At 34.8% G+C, this 24,982-nt stretch overlaps 2 protein-coding genes across 6 annotated transcripts; both read right to left on the bottom strand.

Moving 5' to 3' along the window:
• Positions 1–14,492: 14,492 nt before the first annotated feature.
• LOC105955091 (hypothetical protein) lies at positions 14,493–15,221 on the bottom strand. Its single transcript, XM_012978789.2, has one exon. The coding sequence runs from the start codon at positions 15,053–15,055 to the stop codon at positions 14,771–14,773; it is 285 nt and encodes a 94-aa protein (XP_012834243.1). The 5' UTR covers positions 15,056–15,221; the 3' UTR covers positions 14,493–14,770.
• A 1,939-nt stretch (positions 15,222–17,160) lies between these two features.
• On the bottom strand, positions 17,161–24,813 carry SPA2 (SPA1-related 2). 5 transcript variants are annotated; one of them, XM_012978828.2, is made up of 8 exons: positions 24,613–24,813; positions 21,794–23,317; positions 20,670–20,827; positions 18,995–19,823; positions 18,729–18,875; positions 18,063–18,380; positions 17,919–17,978; positions 17,161–17,767 (listed from the first exon to the last, which is right to left on the bottom strand). In XM_012978828.2, exons 2-8 carry the CDS (start codon positions 23,273–23,275, stop codon positions 17,576–17,578), a joined length of 3,186 nt encoding a protein of 1,061 aa, XP_012834282.2. In that variant the 5' UTR covers positions 23,276–23,317; positions 24,613–24,813; the 3' UTR covers positions 17,161–17,575. The 5 variants fall into 5 exon arrangements, with proteins under 5 accessions (XP_012834282.2, XP_088673941.1, XP_088673943.1 ...); XM_088817815.1 differs by lacking the exon at positions 24,613–24,813 and adding an exon at positions 24,260–24,610; XM_088817817.1 differs by lacking the exon at positions 24,613–24,813 and adding an exon at positions 24,524–24,583.
• Positions 24,814–24,982: the final 169 nt, after the last annotated feature.

The raw sequence follows: 24,982 nt of genomic DNA on the forward strand, positions 1-24,982 counted from the left end.
ATCTAGCAAAGAACATATATCTTTTGAAATCATGACTGAACTTAGAGAGATTCAAAGTTGCCTACGTACCCTATAAAGGGATCAAGTCATAACGTAGTTCAAAATATATCCTTTTGAGGGATGCCGTGCACAATTTATACTCATGTGGACAAGGAGAAATATTTACAGTTTAAGCTCGTACTGAAGGAGCATTTGACTTGAATTTGTAAATAGTTTATGCTCGTATCAAGGAGCCTTGACTTGATTTGAATATATAGATAGTTTATGCTCGTATCGAGGAGCCTTGACTTGATTTGGATATATAGATAGTTTATGCTCGTATCAAGAAGCTTTGATTTGACTTGGATATGTAGATAGTTTATGCTCGTATCAAGGAGCATTGATTTGATTTGGATATATAGATAGTTTATGCTCGTATCAAGGAGCCTTGATTTGACTTGGATATGTAGATAGTTTATGCTCGTATCAAGGAGCATTGATTTGATTTGGATATATAGATAGTTTATGCTCGTATCAAGGAGCATTGATTTGATTTGGATATATAGATAGTTTATGCTCGTATCAAGGAGCATTGACTTGACTTGGATATATAGATAGTTTATGCTCGTATCAAGGAGCCTTGATTTGACTTGGATATGTAGATAGTTTATGCTCGTATCAAGGAGCCTTGATTTGATTTGAACTTGTAGACATTTTAAACTCGTGTCATGGAGTACTTCATTTGATTTGGACATGTAGACCTTTTAAACTCGTGTCAAGGAGTACTTCATTTGGTTTGGACATGTAGACCTTTTAAACTCGTGTCAATGAGTGTTTCATTTGATTTGGACATGTAGACCTTTTAAACTCGTGTCAAGGAGTGTTTCACTTGATTTGGACTTGTAGACCTTTTAAACTCGTGTCAAGGAGTGCTTCATTTGATTTGGACATGTAGACCTTTTAAACTCGTGTCAAGGAGTGTTTCACTTGATTTGGACTTGTAGACCTTTTAAACTCGTGTCAAGGAGTGCTTCATTTGATTTGACTTGTCATATTGCATAGGGTGTTGGTTCCTCAAAAGACTTGTCCCCATCCTCATGATCTTCTTGTTCTTCTTCAATATGTTCTTCATTGAGCTGGTACGGCTTTTGGAATGGTGGTTCTTCAATTTGATTTGCATGTATGCTCAACTCCATATCATGTGCTCGAGTGGCCAACTCTTCAAAACTTTTAGGTTGAATTACTTGAAGGATATATCGGAGTCCCCATTGCATTCCTTGGATGCACAGTTCAATAGCTGATGTCTCAGACAGTCGATCCTTGCAATTAAGACTCAAATTTCTCCAACGGTTGATGTAGTCGATGACAGGTTCCTTCATCCACTGGCGGGAATTGGTGAGCTCAATCATGCTGACTGTTCTTCGAGTGCTGTAAAAGCGGTTGAGAAATTCTTCCTCTAAGTGCTTCCAACTATCGATGGAGTTTGCCCCCCCCAAATCAATGTACCAATCAAACGCATTGTCTTTGAGCGATCGGACGAATTGCTTGACGAGGTGATCTCCGTACGTCCCGGCATCATTGCAAGTCTCGACGAAGTGTGCCACATGTTGCTTGGGGTTGCCTTTGCCGTCAAATTGTTGAAACTTTGGAGGTATATAGCCCATTGGCATCCTTAGATCATCAATCCTTTGCGTGTATGGCTTGACATAGGTTGATGGAGACTTCGAGCTTCCTTCCAACTTGTCTTTGATGGTTCCACTGATCAGCGTTATCACTTGATCTACATGAATCATCCCTTCTGGAGAAACTTGAAGTTCTTGAGCTGGAGCCTTCTCGTTTTCAACTGGTTGTTGCTTTGTGGATGTCTCGACTTCATCTTGAACCTCTATCTGATTCTCCACAGCTTGACTAGCACCGTCTTTGTCCATCTTGTTGATCAACTCGGCAATTTGAGAATCTCGTTGTTGAACATGCTTTACGAGTCCCTCAATGGCCTTTGTCAAACTTGCAATTTGCTCCTCCATGGTTGTAGCGTTTGTTGTCATGACGGATGCCACCTCTGAGTAGCTTGATGTTGAACGAGGCGTGGGCTGTGAAATCTCTCGTTTTGAACCTTCCACGTCTGCGCTTGTGTCGACAAGAAGTGGTAAGCCTTTATGAATGGTTTGGGGCGTCGAGCTAGTCTCTGAGGATGCTTGCAGCTTCTTAGCCATACTGCTTGTGACTAAGCCCACGCTTGATGAATCCGAAGTAGCAGTCTTCATTGCGAACGTAGAGCAGTCACTGCAACACTTCGAGGATCTTCGAGAGAGAGAAGAGATGAGAGGTAGAGATGTCCCACCGGGCGTGCCAAAATTTGTAGCAACAAATTCTTATCTGCGAATTTAACAAACAAGAAAATACTTGCACAAAGATAATTTATTGAATTAAAATAAAATATTGTGGGTTACAAACTCTAATTTAATCCTCTGATTATTCTCTCAAGAAAAATATATGATTGACTTTGAATTTCGGAGACGAGTCGTTGACTTGATCTTCTCCGGATTTGATTTGGATTTGAATAACGTCTTCCGAGGGTCTTGCGACTTGAATCTCGGATCGAACGCTGAACTTTGACGGATTTGACTTGAAGATCTTGGAGTTCTTGATGGATTTGGCCCTTCAATCTTCCTTCGATCTTGATTTGATGTTAATAACGTTAATTCGAGGGTTTAGCACCGTAATCTCGAACTAAACGCTTTAACGCCTTGATTTGATGAAGAACACCTTCGATTTGATGAACTCCTTCGATTTGATGAAGAACACCTTGAATTTGATGAAGAACGACTTGAATATTGTAGAGAGAATTTTCTCCTACGGTTTTTATTGAGTTGTTCTCTTGAATTGTGTAGGGAGGGTCCCTATTTATAGTGGTAGAATAAGAGTCCTACTTAAAGTCTACTTGATGACGTGGCGCGATTTGATTGGCTCTCTTTAAATTGATATTTATCTCTTATAACTTGGAAGAGAAGAAACAATCCTATTGGCCAATAATTAATTGATAATTATCTCCATGACTTATTTTGCAAGATAAATTATAATTTAATTTAGACACAATTTAATTGGCTAATTTAATTAACCAATTAATTAATTTTATGCGTCTACAGTAGTATCATATGGTATTCATAATAGTATACTGTATTACAACGGTTTAGCACTTAACCGACGTTACCGAGCCATTACATCGTAAACACCTCTTTATAGCAACCAACCCACCAAACCTCGAAATCATGTCCTCATCGTCAGCCAAGATACATTCACCAACGCCTTCCAACCTATATGTCATGCTTATATCCCACCCATCGAGTTGTGGCCACTTTGAAATAACAAATGCAACCAATGAACCGCGAGTAAACCCATTCGAACACCTCTTTATAGCAACCAACCCACCAAATCTCAACAAAATCCGTACAAAATTCGCCACCGATAAAAACCTTGAATCATGATACGACATTAAAAATACAAAATACTAAAAAATATATTAATATGATCAAAAATAAACTTAAAATGCAAAATTCATACGATAACTTAAAAAAGACTACAAAGTATATTTTAATGTACTACCCAGCGTCCTAAAATCCGCTGTTATAAACAAATAAATCAACTATCGACCGGGATCAGACACATGAACTCCACGACCGCGGACAGTTATTTCAATTACTACGTAAACCAACTACGATGTTCAGATAAAATAACTCTGGTCCAATCTGCGTGAACAATCCTTATCTAACTCTGTCAATCCTCTTCCAAACAAACATCATCCGCCAAAATTAACGATGTATATATGACGGAATAATTTTGTTAAAAAACGTTCTACATAGTATAATCAAGTATCAATATTATACACGATTTGTATAACGGCCAATGATCTCACGTAATATTATTCCGTGATTTTAGGCAACGTATCAGCAAATCTCAAATCACATATTAAAGGAATTAAATGCCGTTTAAAAATAAACAGGGGTATTAAAGGAAAATTATATAATATATTTTGCCAAGTTGGCAAAATTGGGTCTATCTCAAAAAGTGGAAAAAAAATTGGATCTACCTCATTAGAAAATATGAACAAGGGGGTTATCCCTAATAAACCCTTCTGATTAATCTACATTGACTTGTCATTACAATCACTCGCTTTTATGATGGTGTGATGTACACGCACCGTTAAGTTGGAAGGAAAGAGTAACGGAGCTACCTCAATCAAACATCAAGGGGGTAATTTGCTAAAATTGATACCACGTGGGGGTCATCTGCCAAATGGTGAAACCACAAGGGGGTTAAGTGCTATTTACCCAAGAGTAGGTTTAAATTATGGAAACGATATAGTTAAAATTTAAGATCAATTGACTAAAATCTAAATCTTTTAAGAATAAATTTGATAAAAAAATAAAATAAAATAGAACTGGGTTTGCACTTAGTTTAGCTTACCTGCCTACGTATCCTCTTGAGGTGCAGATGAATCAAAGCCTACTTAGTTTCGGTTACTTTTTACCTTTGGACTTGATTTGTCTTTCCCAACTAACTTGTGTGTCGGAGTATCCACTCGGGGCTCAAGCCCGGGATATGATCAGGTCAACGTAGCTCTTTTTCTTATTTCGAGAAGAGCCCTTTTTCATAAGGGGTTAAATCAACCTCTATCAAAACGTAAAAAATCAAAACGTAAAAAATCGAGTCGAGTTGAGAAGTTGTAAATTTGTCATGGGTGAAAACTTGACAGACCTAGAATTCAACGTCCCAAATTGACTTATATTACCACATATACGGCACCATATTGGTGGAGCTCGATTTAACCCCATAAAAAGGGCTCTTGCCGAACATGCTCTCACCGGAAAATTAAAAAGATATCCGTTCATTTGAAACCCTGTGAATCTTAAAAAGATCACCGTTCACTTGAAACCCTGGGAATCAAGCCTAAGTGGATACTCCAACGCTCAAGTTAGTCGAGAAAAGACAACTCAAGAAAGAGAAAAAACGAGAAAGAACATAAGTCTTTCGAAAGTATAATTCCTCAAGATTTGATTTATTTCCACGTAAGATTATGTTGTTCACCGGAGATGTGTCCGTTAATAAAATCCAAACCCGTATATATTGTCAAGAGCAAGAGAAATAATTGATTCAATCTTATTAATTGATCTTTAATTTTATCATATAGGTATATATATAACTTTAAAAACACATAGAGCAAATAACAATAAATAAATAATTTTTAGAACTTAATAATTACATAAAGATTGTTCAATTAAACACTATATATAAAATATATATCAACTATATTAGAATTAATTCAGATGAAGATGACTTAATCAAAATATATATAATTCAGATCAGCCTCAATATATAACATCAAAGATCATCATATATATTAATTTGATTATAAACTAAAATAATAAACATGTTTAGATATCAAATTAACATCGTATATAACGATGATTTACCACGCTAAACAAACCATGCATGTATATCATATATATATATTCCGTCTTCATCTTCTCCGTATTCCACATCTCGGCCATCTACTTTTGTATAATTTTTTATAAAAATTATTAAAGGATGGCCGCGAAGGGGAAGACGGAGGTGACGAAGAAGAACAAGAAAAAACCCAAGCAATGGAAACCCTTTTGTTGTGTGCCTGCAGATTTAGTTTCAGGCTGATTTGTATGTATATAATTATTTATTTGTGGAGAAGAAGAATATATATAGAGGTTACATCTTTCGTGATTAACAAGTAACTGGTGACGTGGAAAGTTTTTATGTTGGTGAATTGGGTGTAGGAATTGCTAGCAAACACGTTTTTATATAAATATACGTTTAGAAAAATTGCAGATTCACTTTTTATCAATACGCAAAAGCCTTTAAAGAAAATCTCTATAGCCAAAAGAATAAATAAAAATTGGTGGAGCAGATAATTAATAAATAGGCAAATTATGGCCACTTCCTTAGGTATGACCAAATTACGAAAAAATCCCTCTTTGTTTGGGTAATTGCTGCCACCCCCTTAACTATGTATTATCTTATGAAAAATTCTCTCCATAGGTAAATTTAGGGATGTTAAATCAGTAAAATCGAACCGAAATATGAAGTAGGAGAATATGTAGGATCCAATATTTTATGAGTCCAGAATTCAGTTGATGCGTGGAGAGACTGTATTCGTGGAAACTGCCAAATTTATCGAGATTCTGATGAATTTAAAGTCGTGCTAAAGAACTATGTTATTGACAATATGCGATAATTTTCGTATACGAAGGAAGAATGATAGACATAAGATAATAGTTGATTGCAATTATGAAAAAGGCCAATGGTGATTTATACATCCTTGCATATGGCGGACAAATTATTTTGCATTTGGATCGGAACTGCAATCACATGTGGTGTGGGTAGAATCCGCACAAGCAGTTATCGGAAAGTTGATGCTAATTGGGTTTCGCATATTGAAAATGATAAATTAAGAGGACAACCACGGTACAAATCGATTCATATTGAAACTTTTTTTCTCAAAACACACTCTATTTAAGATTCAATTTCTTCTCGATCGTCGCTCTAGCCTTCTCAAAGCCATATATCCAATGGTGTTTCCAAATAACCACCATGCATATTGTTTGTGACATTTGCTTGACAATTTTAGAAAACAGGTACATATGTAGGCCATGAAATTATCCATCTATTAGCTAATATGACATTTAATTTAATTATGCGGTACTTACTTTAGGTACTGGCAAAGCACTACCAAATGCACAATAAATAATACTGGGTTGGGATTTTCAACAAATGTGCATACGCTTATACATATCAAGAGCATAGACAACATATTGATAGCATATTCCAGAATATCCGAAGATGAAGATCTACCGGTAGTAGAGAATAGAGATATTCATGATATCTTTCAGTTTCTCCTCTTCGAGGACTGCATAGAAACTCTTCATATTTTTATCTTTGTGATTTCATCCAATTCTAGCTGAGTTTGATGCTCTTTCATGGGGATCATGGTGTCGCTCAATCGAAAAAAACGAGGAAATTTTATTTACACTATTTTCAGTGGTAAGTCCGTGAATTTGTTCCAGGGTGGGTTTAATTTTTTGGGGATTCGGAAGCAGTGCCCCTAAATTTTTTTCAGGATTTTTTTTTGACAAAAGAAAAAAGGAAATGTAAAAAAATTTAGAGTTTTTTTTTTGTTTTGCATTAATTTGAATTTTGGATGGACTAATTAATAAAAATTGGGGCTTTTTTTATATTAATTTGAAATTTGGGTGGGCTAATTAATAAAAATTGGGGCTTTTCTTGCATTAATTTAAATTTTAGGTAGGCTAATTAATAAAGGTTGGGTGGGCTAAATAGATATATAGGTATAATATAGGGTAAAAAAATATAAATTGAGGAGGGCTTGAGACCACACCCTTGCCCATGGGTGGACTTAGGGATGGCAGCGGAGCGGGTACCCTCGAAAAAATGCAATACCAGAACCATTACCATTTAATATAGCTCAAACCATGATCATACCAAACTCTTTTAATAAGTTAATGGAAATACCAGAATCATTACCACGAATATCCGAGTACCCATTTATCATTTAAATTATGGTAATAAAAAATAATTTTAGGTCCGATAATATTTAAGTAACTCTCAGAAAAGAGGAAAAAATAAAATAAAAAAATAAATAAATTATACAAATATATCCTCCCTAAATTATTTAATACTTTCTTTAAAATTTTGCCAATTTTTTTATTCAAATTGTTTATATATATATATATATATATATATATATATATATATATATATATATATATATATATATATATATATATATATATATATATATATATATATATATATATATATACATATATATATATATATTCAATGGTCGGGTACCCATGACCGTAAAGGTAAAACCAGAACCATACCAAAATCATGACGGTTTTCTTTTCTTTTACCAAAACCATTATCAAACCCTAATGGTTTCGGTGAAAGGTTTTAAACGGAGCGGATACCCGCGGATAGCTAGCGGTTCGAGTTTTTTTGCCATCCCTAGGCGCCCATGACTATGTCGTGCCCCAAAAGAATGGATCATCTCATGCAGCCATACCAACAACCAAATGTAGCATCTGTTAAAATACGACACCTCTTCCTTCACTTACGCTCTCATTTCTTCTAGAATACACTCGTAGGCAGCCATCTCCATGCATATGATCCCAAGTTTTACAAATGATCCAGATACTAAAATATAAATTTCGAACATGTCTTGATAGGATTTGGGAATAAAAAAAAGACAATTACAAACAAACAATGTGCAACCTACATAAATCATCCACACAATTGTTATCTCCTGCATAATCTTCCAATTTTTTAGAAAATAAGTTACGTTCGGAGCCTGAGACGTTTCCACCGCATAGACAACTAATAGTGAATGAATTCATACTTAAAATTTATGTCAACTGGGTACCCAAATTTATGTCAACTGGGTACCCCTCATGGTGCAATCCAGAAAACTAATAAATGAAATTCTAAATTTTGAATATCAGGAAGAATTTCCATTTACCTTTTTTCTTTTTCATTTTGAAATTGGAATCGATTTTTCACCTTCAAATTAAGTACATGGAAAATCGGAGACTGGATTCTTGTACATGCTGTTAACACCGAAATTTTGGGGAAAAATCACCAACTAATGGCCAAATAGATCGATTATTAATTGGGTCTCAAATCAAAGTTCACAATATATTTGGACTTTACACATGTATTAAATGGTTTAATCCAAAATATAAGTAATAAATTCTTATTTTTTCGATTAGCTAATGGGGCCATACTTAGCCCAAATAAACCAAAACACAAAAAATAGTTGGTCTAATAAATGAGGGAATTCTAAATTGTAGCTAATTGAGAAAAGGAACATGCATGAAACTCTTATTCATATGCTTATTTTTAATAAATTTTAAGCATATGATTTAAGTATGAAACACGTGGATTATTTCCACATTTTGTTTTTAACTTTCCTATTTTCTAACTAAATTTTAATAATTGAATAAATAGTGTTTAGTGGGTTAAGTATAGTGCTTAGTGGGCTAAGTAGTGCTTAGTGGATTTAATTGTGGATATTATCCTAACTCCTTAAACTAACCCACTAACCCTTTTTCTTGAGTGCTCTTGTGGTTGGTTTTCTTGCAGATCATGGGCTGAGGAGTGGAAGCTTGAAATGTCTATAAATACCGATTTCAATACTCAATGATATTGATCGATTCTACGAAATAAAAAAAAACCGAGAGCTGAAGAGAATACGTAATTGTTTTAGTGTGGTTTTAGAATCGGTTGTTTGTACTCTTCATGAGTACATTCTTTACGTACTCTTCGTGAGTACATTCTTTACGTACTCCTTATGAGTACATTCTTTAGGTACTTCTCATAAGTACATTCTTTGTAGTCTAGATTGTTTAGTATACATGTTTCTAGACTTGGTTGTAAGAATGATCAAGATAGTGATTCATTCATAAGTTCTTTACGTACTCCTCACGAGTACATCTTTGAAATCTAGAATTTTTAATATTTTTCTTTTAGTATCTAGATTTGACTGTAAGAATGAATGATTCATTCATAAGGAAGAAGTTTCCGCACCTCTTCTGTTTGTATTCTTGGAATACTGATTTTAATATATATTTTTCCGTCCTGTATTATCTTTATATTTCCGCTGCATGTTTGTTCAAGTGTCATAACACTTAAGATAACACCTTTGTATTAAAGGAATTCGGGACCATAAATTCTTTCAAAGTAAACAAGAAAATTTAAGCAAATGCACATAATTAATAACCGGACCCGAGATCGAATTTTATCTTTCAAGGGCAGATAAACTAAAATATGTAAATTTGTGACAAATCTCGATACTACCACATACGGCGCCATATTGATGGACGCCATATTGATGGAGCTCAATTTAACCCCATAAAAAGGGATCTCACCGGAAAGTTTAAAAGATCTCCATTCACCTGAAATCCTGGGAATCGAGCCTAGGTGGACACTCCAACGGTCGAGTTAGTCGGGAAAGACAACTCAAGAAAGAGAAAAAACGTGAAAGATTATGTTGTTCAGCGGATATGTGTCCGTTAATAAAATCAAAATCCGTCTATATTTTCCAGAGCAAGAGAAATAATTGATTCAATCTTATTAATTATATTCAAGAATCAGGATCTTTAATTTATCATCATATAGCTAATATATAACTTGAATGAAATTATGATAATCTTTAAAAACACATAGAGCAAATAACAATAAATAAATAATTTTTAGAACTTAATAATTACATAAAGACTGTTCAATTAATACAGAAAGATAAAATAATTACAACTTCTATTTTCTTAGAAAACAAACGCTCTCCAATATATAATAAATATACATATATAGATCGTAATTAATTAAGATGAAGGTGAATTAATTAAAATATAATTCAGATCAGCCTCAATAACATCATATATAGTAATTAGATTATAAACTAAAATAATAAACATGTTTAGATATCAAATTAATATCGTATATAACGATGATTTACCAGGCTAAACAAACCATGCATCAAGTATTCAAAAGAAAACAAGAATAAAAACTCACCTAGCTATAAGAAGTCTTGTAGTTTCGTCGTTGTATATCATATATATATTCCGTTTTCATCTTCTCCGTATTCCACATCTCGGCCATCTACTTTTGTATATTTTTTTATAAAAAATATTAAAGGATGGCCGCGAAGGGGAAGACGGAGGTGACGAAGAAGAACAAGAAAAAACCCAAGCAATGGAAACCCTTAGCTTGTGAGGCTGATTTGTATGTATATAATTACTTATTTGTGGAGAAGAAGAATATATATAGAGGTTACATCTTTCGTGATTAACAAGTAACTGGTGACGTGGAGGGTTTTTATGTTAGTGAATTGGGTATAGGAATTTCTAGCAAACACGTTTTTATATAAATATACGTTTACAAAAATTGCAGATTCACTTTTTATAAATACGCAAAAGCCTTTATAGAGCCCGCATGGGTGTAGCTCAACTGGTTCCGGAGGTGGTAAGTTGGTGCAAGGTCCTAGGATTGAATCCTGGCAGCCGCAGTGTGGGAATTTCAACTCCAATGAGTTGGTTCCGTGGGCACCAGGTCCGGGTCCGCTACCTTAACGGTTGGTTCCTTGTGGGCACTAGGTCCGGGTCCGCTACCTTAACGGGCCGTTGAATTACCATGATTTACATTCCTCCATCAATCCTTGTCGGGCCAAGGGATGGGGGCCCTGGGGGCGAGGGATTTCGCCTTTGGTGCAAAAGCCTTTATAGAAAATCTCTATAGCCAAAAGAATAAATAAAAATTGATGGAGCAGATAATTAATAAATAGGGCAAATTACGGCCACCTCCCTGAGGTATGACGAAATTATAAAAAAAAAAATCCCCTCTTATGAAAAATTCTCTCTATAGGTAAATGAAGAAATATGAAGTAGGAGAATATGTAGGATTTGATGCATGGAGAGACAGTATTCGTGGAAACTGCCAAATTTATCGAGATTCTGATGAATTTAAAGTCGTGCTAAAGAACTATGTTATTGACAATATGCGATAATTTTCGTATACGAAGAATGATAGACATAAGATAATAGTTGATTGCAATTATGAAAAAGGCCAATGGTGATTTATACATCCTTGCATATGGCGGACAAATTATTTTGCATTTGGATCGGAACTGCAATCACATGTGGTGTGGGTAGAATCCGCACAAGCAGTTATCGGAAAGTTGATGCTAATTGGGTTTCGCATATTGAAAATGATAAATTAAGAGGACAACCACGGTACAAATCGATTCATATTGAAACTTTTTTTTCCTCAAAACACACTCTATTTAAGATTCACTTTCTTCTCGATCGTCGCTCTAGCCTTCTCAAAGCCATATATCCAATGGTGTTTCCAAATAACCACCATGCATATTGTTTGTGACATTTGCTTGACAATTTTAGAAAACAGGTACATATGTAGGCCATGAAATTATCCATCTATTAGCTAATATGACATTTAATTTAATTATGCGGTACTTAATTTAGGTACTGGCAAAGCACTACCAAATGCACAATAAATAATACTGGGTTGGAATTTTCAACAAATGTGCATACGCTTATACATATCAAGAGCATAGACAACATATTGATAGCATATTCCAGAATATCCGAAGATGAAGATCTACCGGTAGTAGAGATATTCATATATCTTTCAGTTTCTCCTCTTCGGGGACTGCATAGAAACTCTTCATATATTTGTCGTTGTGATTTCATCCAATTTTAGGTGAGTTTGATGCACTTTCACGAGGATCATGGTGTCGCTCCATCGGAAAATACGAGGAAATTTATTAATTTGAATTTTGGGTGGACTAATTATTAAAAATTGGGGCTTTTTTACATTAATTTGAATTTTGGGTGGGTTAATTAATAAAAATTGGGGCTGTTCTTGCATTTATTTAAATTTTGGGTGGGCTAATTAATAAAAGTTGGATGGGCTAAATAGATATATAGGTATAATATAGGGTAAAAACTATAAATTGAGGGGGGCTTGAGACCACCCTTGCCCAAGGGTGGACTCGCCCCTACTATGTCGTGCCCCGAAAGAAGGGATCATCTCATGCAGCCATACCAACAACCAAATGTTGCATCTGTTAAAATACGACACCTCTTCATTCACTTACGCTCTCATTTCTTCCAGAATACACTCGTAGGCAGCCATGTCCATGCATACGATCCCAAGTTTTACAAATGATCCAGGTACTGAAATATAAACTTCGAACATGTCTTGCTAGGATTTGAGAATAAAAGAGTAAAAGACAATTACAAAAAAACAGTGTGTACAACCTACATAAGTCATCCACACAATCGTTACCTCCTCCATAATTCTCCAACTTTTTAGAAAATAAGTTACGTTCAGAGCCTGAGATGTTTCCACCGCATAGACAATCAATAGTGAATGAAAATTCATTCTTAAAATTTATGTCAACTGGTTACCCCTCATGGTGCAATCCAGAAATATAAAAATGAAATTCTAAATTTTGAATATCACGAAGAATTTCCATTTACCTTTTTTCTTTTTAGTTTTAGAATCGGAATCGATTTTTCATCTCCAAATTAAATACAAAGGAAATCGGAGACTGGATGCTTGTACATGCGTGCTGTTGACACCGAAATTTCGGAAAACAAATCACCAATTAATGGCCGAATAGATCGAATATTAATCGGGTCTCAAATCAAAGTCCACAACATATTTGGGCTTTACACATGTGTTGAATGGTTTAATCCAAAAATAAGTAATAAATTATTATTTTTTGAATTAGCTAATGGGGCCCATACTTAGCCCAAATAAATCAAAAGACAAATATCCAAGTCCACCAGCCCATGGTACAAGTCGAAATCATAGCTCGTGTCTATAAAGGAAGGTCTTGGCTACACGCAAAAAAAAAAGACTCACACAGACACATATCGAGCTCTCAAGCTCACTTCTCGAGCCTCCGCCTCGAATTTTCTATTTTTCCTATCTCGTTTATATATTTTGCAGATTCAAAAAATTTGCGGTTAACACATGCTAAAGAGTACAAACACGTATGGTCTCGAAGTAATTTTCATAAAGGAGTGGTTCATATTTTTTCTAAATTAATTTAAAGGCCCTTATTAATCACTGAATTGCGAAATGGTCCCTCCTATTGATGTCTCATCAATAAGATTTCCTCGATTGCAAGGCAAAAAATAGTTGGTCTAATAAATGAGAGAATTCTAAATTGTAGCTAATTGAAACAAGGAATATGCATGAAACTCTTATTCATATGTTTATTTTTAATAAATTGTAAGCATGTGATTTAAGCAAACAAGAAAATTTAAGCAAATGCACGGAGTTAAATGATTCGAGATCGAATTTTATTTTTCAGGGGCAGATAGACTAAATTTTATTAACAATATTTTTCTATCACAGGAAAATCCAAGAAAAAAATTAAAAGAAAGTTTGACAAAACGTCATAAATACAAATACATGTCGAACAACAAATTGAAACATAGAAAGTTTGAAATACCAATTAATCAAATATAAATACATGTGGAATAACAAATTGAAACATAGAAAGTTTCTGATACCAATTAATCGTATATTTATTTGACCCATCGATATTAATATTTTTCATAATTTACAAAATATATCATAATATTATGTTATATATTATGAAAAAACATAGAAATATTTAGAACTAAAATTAGGTCGATTTTATATACCATTCTGATTATGTTCCAAATAATTATATACCATTCCGATTCCGTTCCAAATAAATTCATAAAAATAAAAAATTAGAGCTTCGAAAATCAGAATGAAAAATACGGTTTCAAATTTGGTATTTTCGCATCAAAATTGGCGGAATTCAGAAATTTCATTCTGGTTTTCCACCCATAGTAACAATATATTACTAAAATTAAAATACTATTGAAAATAAACCCAAAAACAACTTTAATTAAAAGTTCTATATTTCTACACAACAATATAACAAAAAATTCTCATATCCCATCGATGCTACACCGGGTAAAATAAATCAAGTATTTTTTCACCATAAGTGAACAATATATAAAATAAGTAATTAACACAATACATGATGTAGCATCATCAATCCCTAATCTCACCAAACAAAAAAAAAAACCTATTGAATTATTTTTTTTTTAATTATTTCTACTTAATTATAGCACACACAGACAGAAAATAATTAGGTTATTATAATTTTAATGATGATCTAATTAAGTTGGTCGGGCCAAAGAAATGCTCCCATGGCAAACTTCCTCTTGTGAAGAATATCTCCTCCAACGGGCAGCCCGTATTCTTTCAGCAGACCGTCGATTCGCCACTCGGGCATCTTCTCGTAGTCCGATTTGTTGTACCTCGGGTAGTGCAGTGGCATTTGAAAACAACCATTCAAATCCGCCTTCGTCGTCATCTGGTGGTGGCCGTTTGTCTTCAGACCTCCGTCGACGGCGGCGCGTATGGAAGAGTTATTAGGGCAAGCTGCTACGTTGCCCATACTCTCTCTCTCTCTCTCTCTCTCTCTCTCTCTCTCTCTTTGTATTTGCTTCGGTTTAATTTGAATGAAGCCCTATATAGTTGCCCTTTTTATAGGCCACCTTCTTTAATTTGTTTAGAGAATGTTTTACAGCTGGAGATTTCTTGAATAACGTGTTTTTTTTTTAATTTATTTATTTATGTATTTATATTGAATTAATCTGATTATATATATATTTGTACTATATAAAAACAAACTGAATATTCTACAAGCTTCCTTGTGTGACTGATTGATTGACATGTATATACATATTTTCTTGGGAAATTATTGCATGGTTAATTGGTTTCTTGCATATCAAGTTGGCCGAGATACGTGGAATATTTTCTTCCTTGTGTTTTCACAACTTGAATTGTTGTACCATAAATTCTAGTGGCGTCCTACTGACTAGCTATGATGCACGAAAACTTCTGTATACACGGGTTTTTACGTTTCGGAAATTATTTTAGAAATTGAAATGCTATGACACTAGTCGGAAGTGTTTCAGGGTTGTTTTCATAAATATTTTAAAGTTTCGGGGACGTTTCTGGTAATAAAAGAATTATCGCGCTTGAATTAGCATATATATATACCTAATAGGCTAATACTAATTAATCACATAATTATATTAATAACAAGGAGATTTTTTTTTTCTTTTTTGAATTAGATGGAATATCACAAGGGTTTCATTTCGAGAATGATCGTAAGTTCATCTTAAGAGAGCGACTTGTTCTGCACCTCAAATTTACGATCAATCATCACGATATATACAACACAGTCGTTCCAACATCTTGCCTTGAACTTGTATCTATTACATAGAGTTTCATCTTATTCTTTATATTTTTCAAAATCAAAAATACACCTTACAAGATATATATCTATAATTTTTAAAGTATAAAATGATTTATTGAAATAAATGAAGTCTTTTGAGAAATAAGACAAGAGGAGTGGCTTAAAAAAAGGATGCATTTAATTATTTTTTTTCCTAATGAAAAGGAAAGGATGTAGAAGACATTGATGTGCCAGACTTTTGTTCTTCCCATTAATTCTAATAATAAATGCACGTTCACTGTATCCATTTATGGTCTATCAGATGCTACATCCGATGAAAAATATCGGGTGATTTTGCATCGATTTAAACCATAATTATCCACTAAGATCAATAATGCAGAATCACACCGTGTATTTTATCAGGTGTAGTATTTACAAAACCTCCATTTAGTTACTTGATGAGTTGATAATTTGAATTCATTTTCTCATTTTCCTTTTTTTCTTTTTCCGAAATTCTGTTACAAATGGCAAAATATGGAAACTGATAATTTGAACCTGAATTTTTAACTCTAGTAGCCAAGAAGACTATGTAGGGGTGGAATATTTGGTATGGTTGTCTTCTCAACCTCCTTGTGTTGTTATCACTTATAATTATCGAGCTTTTAGTACGACAAAATTCACTGCGATTGTGCTACCAAACAAATTACCAAAAGAAATCAATAGATACAGTAGGGTAATGGTTATTACTAATTTATGTTGGACTACTACATAGCATAAATATATATCGAGATGTGATGAATGTCGTTTCAATTTTAACAATATTGTTTCGACTTCAAAAGTGAGTTTGACAACTCTTTAGGTTGGATTTGGCAAAACTCAAAATACGAAATTTGTATTTCTTTGATTTAGCTTTCTAGTCCAACTTGAATCACTAAGATTGGATGTTGGATGAGAAAGATATGAACGAATCAATGAACACTGCTCACAACTCTGATGTTTTGAGTTATCTAAAATTCAAAACGTATTTCATCCATGCGTAACTTTGTCATACGAAATTCAATGTATCGAATTCAATTTGGACTACAGTTTCTATTGTTCGAATTTTGCCAAAGTTAGACTACAAATAGATGAATATCACAATCGAAGTCAAAACAATATTCGTAAAACTGAATCGACGTCTAGCGTTTCAGATACGAGTATCATTGCGTGTGATGATTTGTGGGTCTAATCGTCTAAGGACTTTTCAAAATTTCCACCATAAATGTCCAGTTCAGACAAGCAACAAACTAAATTTCAAAAAAGGAAAAAAAAAAGAACAATTGCTATAAGGTTTTCTTCCACTTGTATACATGGAACAAGAATTTTAAGAGAGCAAATACAAACAGCTAATCCACAAATCTGGGTATATGTTAACCTTGCACATAAGTTATACACATTGGATACACAAAGAATGCTGCTAAAATAAATTGCCACCTCAATCACACAAAAACATTATTGCATGAACAATAAAATTCAATTGCAGCACTCGCATAAACTGGTGGTGGCCGGGCTAACAGAAGGAAGCTATTTACCAACTTTTGTAGAAACCGATAAATCACATAAAGCTCCTGCATCTGCACCTGCATCTTCTCGTTCGTCTTTCAGCAGTAAACTCAGAAGAACGTACTTTTTTTCCACAACCCAGCAAAAAAATACTAATCGTGTTACTCCTGTACATATGAGAGAAGAGTGTTTCTAAACGAGCTGGAGTAGTTTGATACACCCCGATGAATTGGCAGCGACCACCATGTTCGATTTACGTCTGAAGCAAACACTTGAAACAAATTGTCCGTTGTCATCTTCAGTATCTTTTCCGGTTACAGGATCGATCGAGCCGAATTTGTGGGCAGTAATTGGCATGGGCAGAGATTTGTGATACGCGTACACCTGCCAAATATATGTAAAAATGCAAAACTTGAGACTACATCATACGACATTTTTTCTCACTCCGTTTCTTTTTAAATGATTATAAAAGTATCGATAATTAAATTTTCATGCCAGCAAAATGAAAGATGTGCGAGTTAGAAGTGAAGATCACCTCGTTTGTCTCTGAACCACAAGTTATATATCCATCAGACACTGATAGGCCGACAAAGTTCTGCAAGAGTAGGAGCACAGAGTTAGGCAAGAAAGTTACGAATATGTAATAAATAAAGATAACTGCCACCTGTCACCAACTAACCTTCTCATTAGTATGCCCTCTAAGAGTTAAGACACAAGCATCTCTTGACAGACAATTGGAATCCGTCTTACTTAGATCCCAAATCTTGACCGTGTTGTCTGTAGACGCAGAAACGAGCGTTCCTGCATCCAAGAATTTTGCATAGCTAACAGCTTTGTCGTGGCCAGCCAATATGCACCAGGGTGTCGAGACGTTGCGAAGATCATAGCAATACGTCTTGTAATCGGCAGAGGTACAAGCCAACAGATGAGCCGAATGAGCTGAGAACTGTACGCTGCAGATATTTGCATTGTTCTTAATCGTGCATAAACTCTTTTTCTGCACAGAATGGCCAACAAAATAAAACATTAGCTGTATGTACCATGCAATAGTTACACAAAAGAAAAACGGCACCAATTCAAAGAGTAACTAGAAAAAGAATCATCAAGTTATAATCATATCAATTATTTCTCATCATGATTTGATTCTTGCCTAACCAGGTTCATGCATACCGATGCCCCCCTTAAATCCTAGTCAGACTAATTACAGTTTGCATTTCATCTCACACTTTTTACTCGAACAGAAGAAAAATAACTTCAATCCAGAAAATAGGGGAATAACAGAAGAAAAACTTTTAATAAGTCTAGAAGCATAAACTAGATAATTTGACCAGAAACGGCATATTACATCATTGATGCTCCAGATTTTCACCAAACGATCGTCACTGCCACTGGCTAGTTTCGTAGGATCAACACGCGAGAAATCAACAGACCAAGCCCTTTGACTGTGCTCAATGAACTGAGAAAACCCTCGACCAGTTGATGCATCCCATAACTGCAATCATTTAGTATATATATGTCAGCAACTCAAAGAGTACTATAAACAAATGAAAATTACCTATTGCAATATATTCAGTTAACCAATATTAGAAAGATGAGTGAAAAGATACAGACCTTGACTATGCCATCATAATCGGTCGAAGCGAGGTAATTTCTGATATAGCTATTCCAGCAAATGCAACTTATCTTTGATTCATTCGCCATTTCAACAACTGGGTAATGAATGTCGACAGAGTCGTTGAAAAGAGATTGGAACTCAAAAATCTTTATCTTCTTTGACACACCTCCTGCAGCTAGATAGTCTTCGTCACGGTCAAAACTGAGAGAGCATATCACGTTCGCCGAGTTGTTAAATTCTCCACTCCGCATTATTCCTTGTACTTTAAACTTGCTGTAGCGAGCGTATTTGCACAATCCATCAAAAAATCCCCCTAAACGATCTGCCGTACTGTACTTGTCTTCCTTTTCCATCGTGCCCCAGTTTTCACGACTTTTCAACAGTTCTCCATCCCTATGAGTGGCTAATTTTTTTTCTGACAGCTGAATGTTGGATCTCATGGAAAAGTAAGCATTTTCAAGTTGCTTGATATTACTGTTCAACCTTGTTTCTCTATCACTTAAAGGGGACATCTTTAAGAATGAATCTGCACTTGTATTTCCACCTTGGATATAGCTGCTCCCACGTGCAGTAAGAGAACCCTGAGCCGAGGAAGATAGAAGCAGTGATTTCTTAGGTCGCCGTTTCTCAATCTCTTGAATATCAGCTTCTATGCACTGGATTTGCTTCATTAGATCGGAAGCATCCTTTTGTTTTTGCTCATTTAGCGACAAAAGAAAGTACGACAACAGTTCTGACTCCCCATCTTCTTCATCATTAGACAAATTTACTTCACCTCCAGGTAATTCTTGAATTCCACTTATGAATTCAGATTGCAAAATGTCTCTGTTATTCAACAGTAATCATCAAAGTCATTAATTGCTACAACTCAAGTCTTAGAAATCAAGTTATATATATATATAAAAATCTTATGTACAAATATCTTTATCCACCTCAGTTATGACAGTCATTACTACATATGCGCAAGTCAACCTTATTTTCCCATAGCTAGTATTCACGGAATAAACGTTATCTAGGTTTACATTTGGTTCAGCTCATTTCTCATTAAATCTAATAACTTAACTAATAAATTAATTCAGTAATAAATTATTTGATGAAGTGACAAGGTAATACACTGCCGGAAAACAATTTCGGCACGTGATTATCAAAAACAATTTAAATATATTAGGAGAAAACACAAATTTGACTTTTCATTCTAATAGAAACAAATGAAACGTACAATGTTTTCGTATAATGTTTACTTTTTTATGTTTTCAAATTGTTCACACCCCAAAAATTGGCAGTACCGATTTTCATAGATATTTATTAACTAAAATTGGTTACTTTATATTTCCTTACACATTCTTTTCAGAACCAAAAACCAAAGCTCAATAGTACCAATATTCAAGTTCAGAAGTAGAGGAATATTCTGTTTCTACCTTTACTATTAAACTTTTCTATTGCTAGCAACACATACTTTTTACTAGTTCATTAGAACTCTTTTTAAAGGCATGCACTAGGTGTATGGCGCACATTGTCAACTGTGTTGTTCTGTTCTGTTAACTTCATAACCATGTTAACAGTTCCAAACCTCTAGACTATACCAGTTACTATCAGTTAACCAGACTAAAAGAAAATGGGGATTAGTATGACAAAACTTTCTATACAAAAATTTAAAAACCATGAAAATACCTGGTTGTTGGGCGTGATGAAGGTTCGGGATGAAGTAACCAAAGGCAAAACCCAGCTTCCTTGGGATTCTCTGAAAGAAAACTAGGTGGAAGAATCCTATGGCGTAAATCAAGCATTGCAGCAGCATGAGATCTTCCAGAATCAAATGACCCAAGTAACTGAAAATACCAAATGCACAAACTGTCAGTTTAAGTATCTTACTGCGAGAAAAGCTAAAAACAAGGTGAAATTGTAGAAACTAGAATGAGATTTGTGCTATTCACCAAAATAAACTTCTAAAAGTATGAGAAATACATATATCCACTTAATATTTGTTTAGTATTTGGCAAATCGGACTTACTCAATGGGGTATTGTAAAACAAATACAATCCTCAAGGGGATATTTGTTGTCATTTAGAGACATAGAGTGGTTTATTTCAGTAGGCCAAGTCACAAGGATTATGTAAATTACCCAAGGACGGAATGGATTTACTTGAGTAATTTAACGCTATTCTTTGCATACATAAAAGCATAAAAATGTAATCGTTAACAACTTAAAAGGTAGGACAGCAGTTCAAAGTCTTAATGAAGAACCAACCTGCAACTAGTACAACTCTCCTAGACTTTATTCTACATCCCAGTAACTACTCAATACAGACCAATCAAGATCTATCTCGTAATGAAACAAATACATTGTAATTTTCAACTACAGAAACAATTTCGTTAAAGAAAGGGAAAAGTAAGGCTCTAAGTCCTTCAAATCTTAATTTGCAATATGTTTTAGAAGTAAAAAAGGAAAGGGTCAAGCAATTACAACTTAAAATGAAGGAAAAAGGATATATTACTGGTTAGTGGAATCCCAGATGAAATAAAAACATCAAGAAGTTGTCTGAATAAAAATGTCAATTGTTTGCCAAGTCGTTAAGTTCTTCTAGACGGTAACTCACTTATATGTAGACTGGATGATCAGAAGATAATGTCACTAAACTGAGAAATTCTCATCTTAAAAGCAATCAATTCCATGCAAGTATATAATGATTACACATTTTGGCTTATCACATCCAACATTTGCTTTCACTAAGCATTAATTCATTGAGACTTCAGGACTGAAGGGAAAATCACTTGGATAAAAATTAATGACAAACCTCAAACAGAAGAACCCCCAACGAGTAGATATTTGATGCAGAAGTGCAGCCCTTCTCGTTGAACAGCTCAGGGCTGGAATACCACTTCTCTTCCAACATAACACTCACAGAGCCCTGCAATGTCTGTGACGAATTATGCACACTATGGCCAGGCAATCTGCTGTGGTTCTTGATATCTGGCTTAGGATTGTGCCTTTCATCTAAATCATTGCTAGGATCCAGAGATTCAGCAGTATCTAAGTTGGAAACGTTTGGGAATGCTGATCTAATGCCAGACCTTGATGGAAATTGGGGCCACCTTTGCATAAACTTCATATTTTCACCTAATTTCTGCTTCTTCAAAGAGTGGTTTTCCAAGGGAAGCATGCTTTGTTGCATTGGTCTCTTCTCAATTCTTTTATGATTTGATACGCGGACATTTTGATCTTTAACATTTTCCGTGACTGATGCACGAGATCCTAGATACATGACCTGGTAAGATCCCGACAACTTGAAGCAAGAGGGCCTCAAGTCTTGAAGGCAAACTCCATGAGAATGTGAGAAATCCACAAGATCGAGCACCTGCTTAAATATATGCATTTTCTGGACTTTATTTACCTTCTTTCCGCCACCTTCCAGCCACTCTCTTAAACTTATTCCATCACTAATACTTCTAGAACTAAAAGCAACGCATGGTTCAGAAACAGGCTTTGAAGTCAAACCTAATGAGGCAACAGAATTTCGCGAACCACCAAAACCAGACTTAGGATGATGGTCCTGGTTCCCAGACTCGGAGCCAGATCCTCTGCCAGCTTGGCGTTTATGTAATACTCCTTTGTCTTTCAATGTACTCTTAACGAAGTATTCCGAAAACCCAGATTTTGATAGAACTTTTGTCCGGATGCCTCCAGAAGGATACAAAATATCACCCGAAGAACCTTTATCGTCATTGCTCAATAAATTTTCTGACGGAGCATTATGAATATGGTTTTGCGTCGGCGGATTTTCCTCTACTAACCCACGAAAGAAATTGTTGTCCCTGTCCTCCCATGCACTTGAGTTTGCCTGACCTTTTCCTTTGTACCCAGTTTGTCCATGAAGATTGTTAGCACCTGATCCACCAGCTATCTGATACAAGTTCTGCCACTGGTTTCGCCTAGTTTGCATCCGCTCGATGTTGTTAGAAGCACCCATTATACTCGACTTATCCCCATCGTAATTTCTCAGTGTCAATTCCTCAACCATGATTCCAGCATCATCCATACAGTGAGGACTGGCACTTGCATGTTCAGAAGAACCAATTCTATCCAGATCTTTCACATCCAAAACATCTGAAAATCGATTTCTCGACTTGTCAGGATAATCGACCGTTCCAGGTGTAACCATTTCATTTGATTGAAGCATGTCGGGGATCCCAGATTTAAATAAGAACTCGTTATCCTTTTTTAGAATATGTGTGCCGTTAACAGGTTCAGCCACCTCGTCGCCTATTGCTTCGTCCATACTATGTTAGATATTCTCATTTATTGAATAAGTTACTTCTCGCTGTAAATAAAGCTTGCATTGTTAGGATACAAATAAATAGAATAGACTTAATTTAGGCAAATGAAAATAATGATGATAAATTCAAGAAAATAGACAATATTATTGACAACGCTAGTACTTACAACTGTTAGAAAGCTAGAAAAACTGATGATAAAGGAATTAGTTTAGTCGACTGCTAAAAACAGCATACAACCCGACCCAAAGGGAATTAAACCCTTGACCTAATACAACCCACCCCACCCCAATACCACTCAGGCAAAGCCCTCTCAGTTTAGTGTAGTCAACTTTTTATTATGATTATGTGTAATTGCATAGTTTAATTTTCTGATTTGTAACTTCAGATTATAGGGATTAACAACTTCGATAAGTCAACCTACAAATTTGGTTCCGGGCTTATTTCGATCGAACTTCTCATTTGTTTCCTAAAATGAAGTGAGAAGGAGCTATTCCTACAATCTCTTTGTTCATCACATCAAAGCCCAAATCCTCGTCAGAACCAATTCTAACAATAAATCCCCATAATCCAGTGCCTAGGTACAATACTCAACACCAAAACTCAACTCATTCACTCTCTCCGACAATAAGTACTTTCCAGATAACCCATTGTAAGCTCAACGGAATTTAGTCCAGAGATTGGTTCCAGTTCATCTTCCTCGTTCAAATATATAGAAGGGTTTGCACATGCAGAATGAGCCAGGTCAGTGGAATCTTGTTACACAAAGGAGCAAGAAACATCGGTCAATTGCACAAGCAGAAAACGCCACTCGTACGGCTATGGTTATACTTATTTTCTCACTCTAATTTGAATAAATTAACAACCGATAAGCATGTAACGAGAACAGTTCATTCTTTAAACAACAAATGCATGTTCAAAAATCAAACTAGCACTAGAAACCACAAAAATAAACAGGAAACAGCAGTTTTACTGCAAACTGAGTTTACCTGTAGATTGATTGAAGCATGTTAGGTAGCAAATTAATCAGATTCCAGAATATGACCAAAATAATGGAAAATAATAAAAAATAAAAATAAAAAATGATAGCAAAAATCAGAAATCCCAGACTCAGAGTTCATTCCCGATTACCAATTGAAAACGATACACATCGTAACAAGATAGCCCCACTAACTCTACTGTGCATATTCCGATTCAGAGAAACAAAAAAGGGCAAAATAAAATAGCAAAAATTCAGCAATTAATTCATATACCAAAGCAAAAAATCTGACAATCAGAGCAAATAAAACAAATAATAAACGAAAATTGAAGGTAAGGTTTCAGAAATTCGGTAGAGGCGTACCTAAATGGTGTGAAGAAGGATGGTGTAGAGAGAGAAAGAGAAGAGTGAATTAAGAGAGAGGAAGGGGAAAAGGGGGGAAATTGTGAGCCATGGAAATAAAATAAAATTAAAAATAAAAAAAAGTCTGACAAATGATAAAAAGATTTTAGGGGTGGGGTTTGTTGCTTTTTGTGATGGGAGAGACTCTAACAAATCTATGCTACTTTCTTCATAAATATCTATTATTATTACATTTATACTTTTAAAAATTAATACGATCGAGATTAACAAAATTTTATTAATTTAGCGAAGTATTAGATTAACGAACTAATAATTTAGTAGGTTTTTGTTGAGTCGGGACGAGAAGAGTTTATTATTTAAGCAAGGTTAT

Source organism: Erythranthe guttata, chromosome 5, assembly GCF_056151865.1.
Source record: "Erythranthe guttata isolate IM_541 chromosome 5, IM_541, whole genome shotgun sequence".
Taxonomy (NCBI): domain Eukaryota; kingdom Viridiplantae; phylum Streptophyta; class Magnoliopsida; order Lamiales; family Phrymaceae; genus Erythranthe; species Erythranthe guttata.

Excerpts from the sequence above, each read along its gene's own strand:
- LOC105955091 (XM_012978789.2), bottom strand. The coding sequence starts at position 15,055 with ATGGGCAACGTAGCAGCTTGCCCTAATAACTCTTCCATACGCGCCGCC.
- SPA2 (XM_012978828.2), bottom strand. The coding sequence starts at position 23,275 with ATGGACGAAGCAATAGGCGACGAGGTGGCTGAACCTGTTAACGGCACA. Across the intron at positions 20,828-21,793 it reads TGGGGGTTCTTCTGTTTGAG|TTACTTGGGTCATTTGATTC; the intron begins GTTTGTCATTAA and ends TGGTATTTTCAG. Across the intron at positions 17,979-18,062 it reads GAGGGCATACTAATGAGAAG|AACTTTGTCGGCCTATCAGT; the intron begins GTTAGTTGGTGA and ends CTACTCTTGCAG.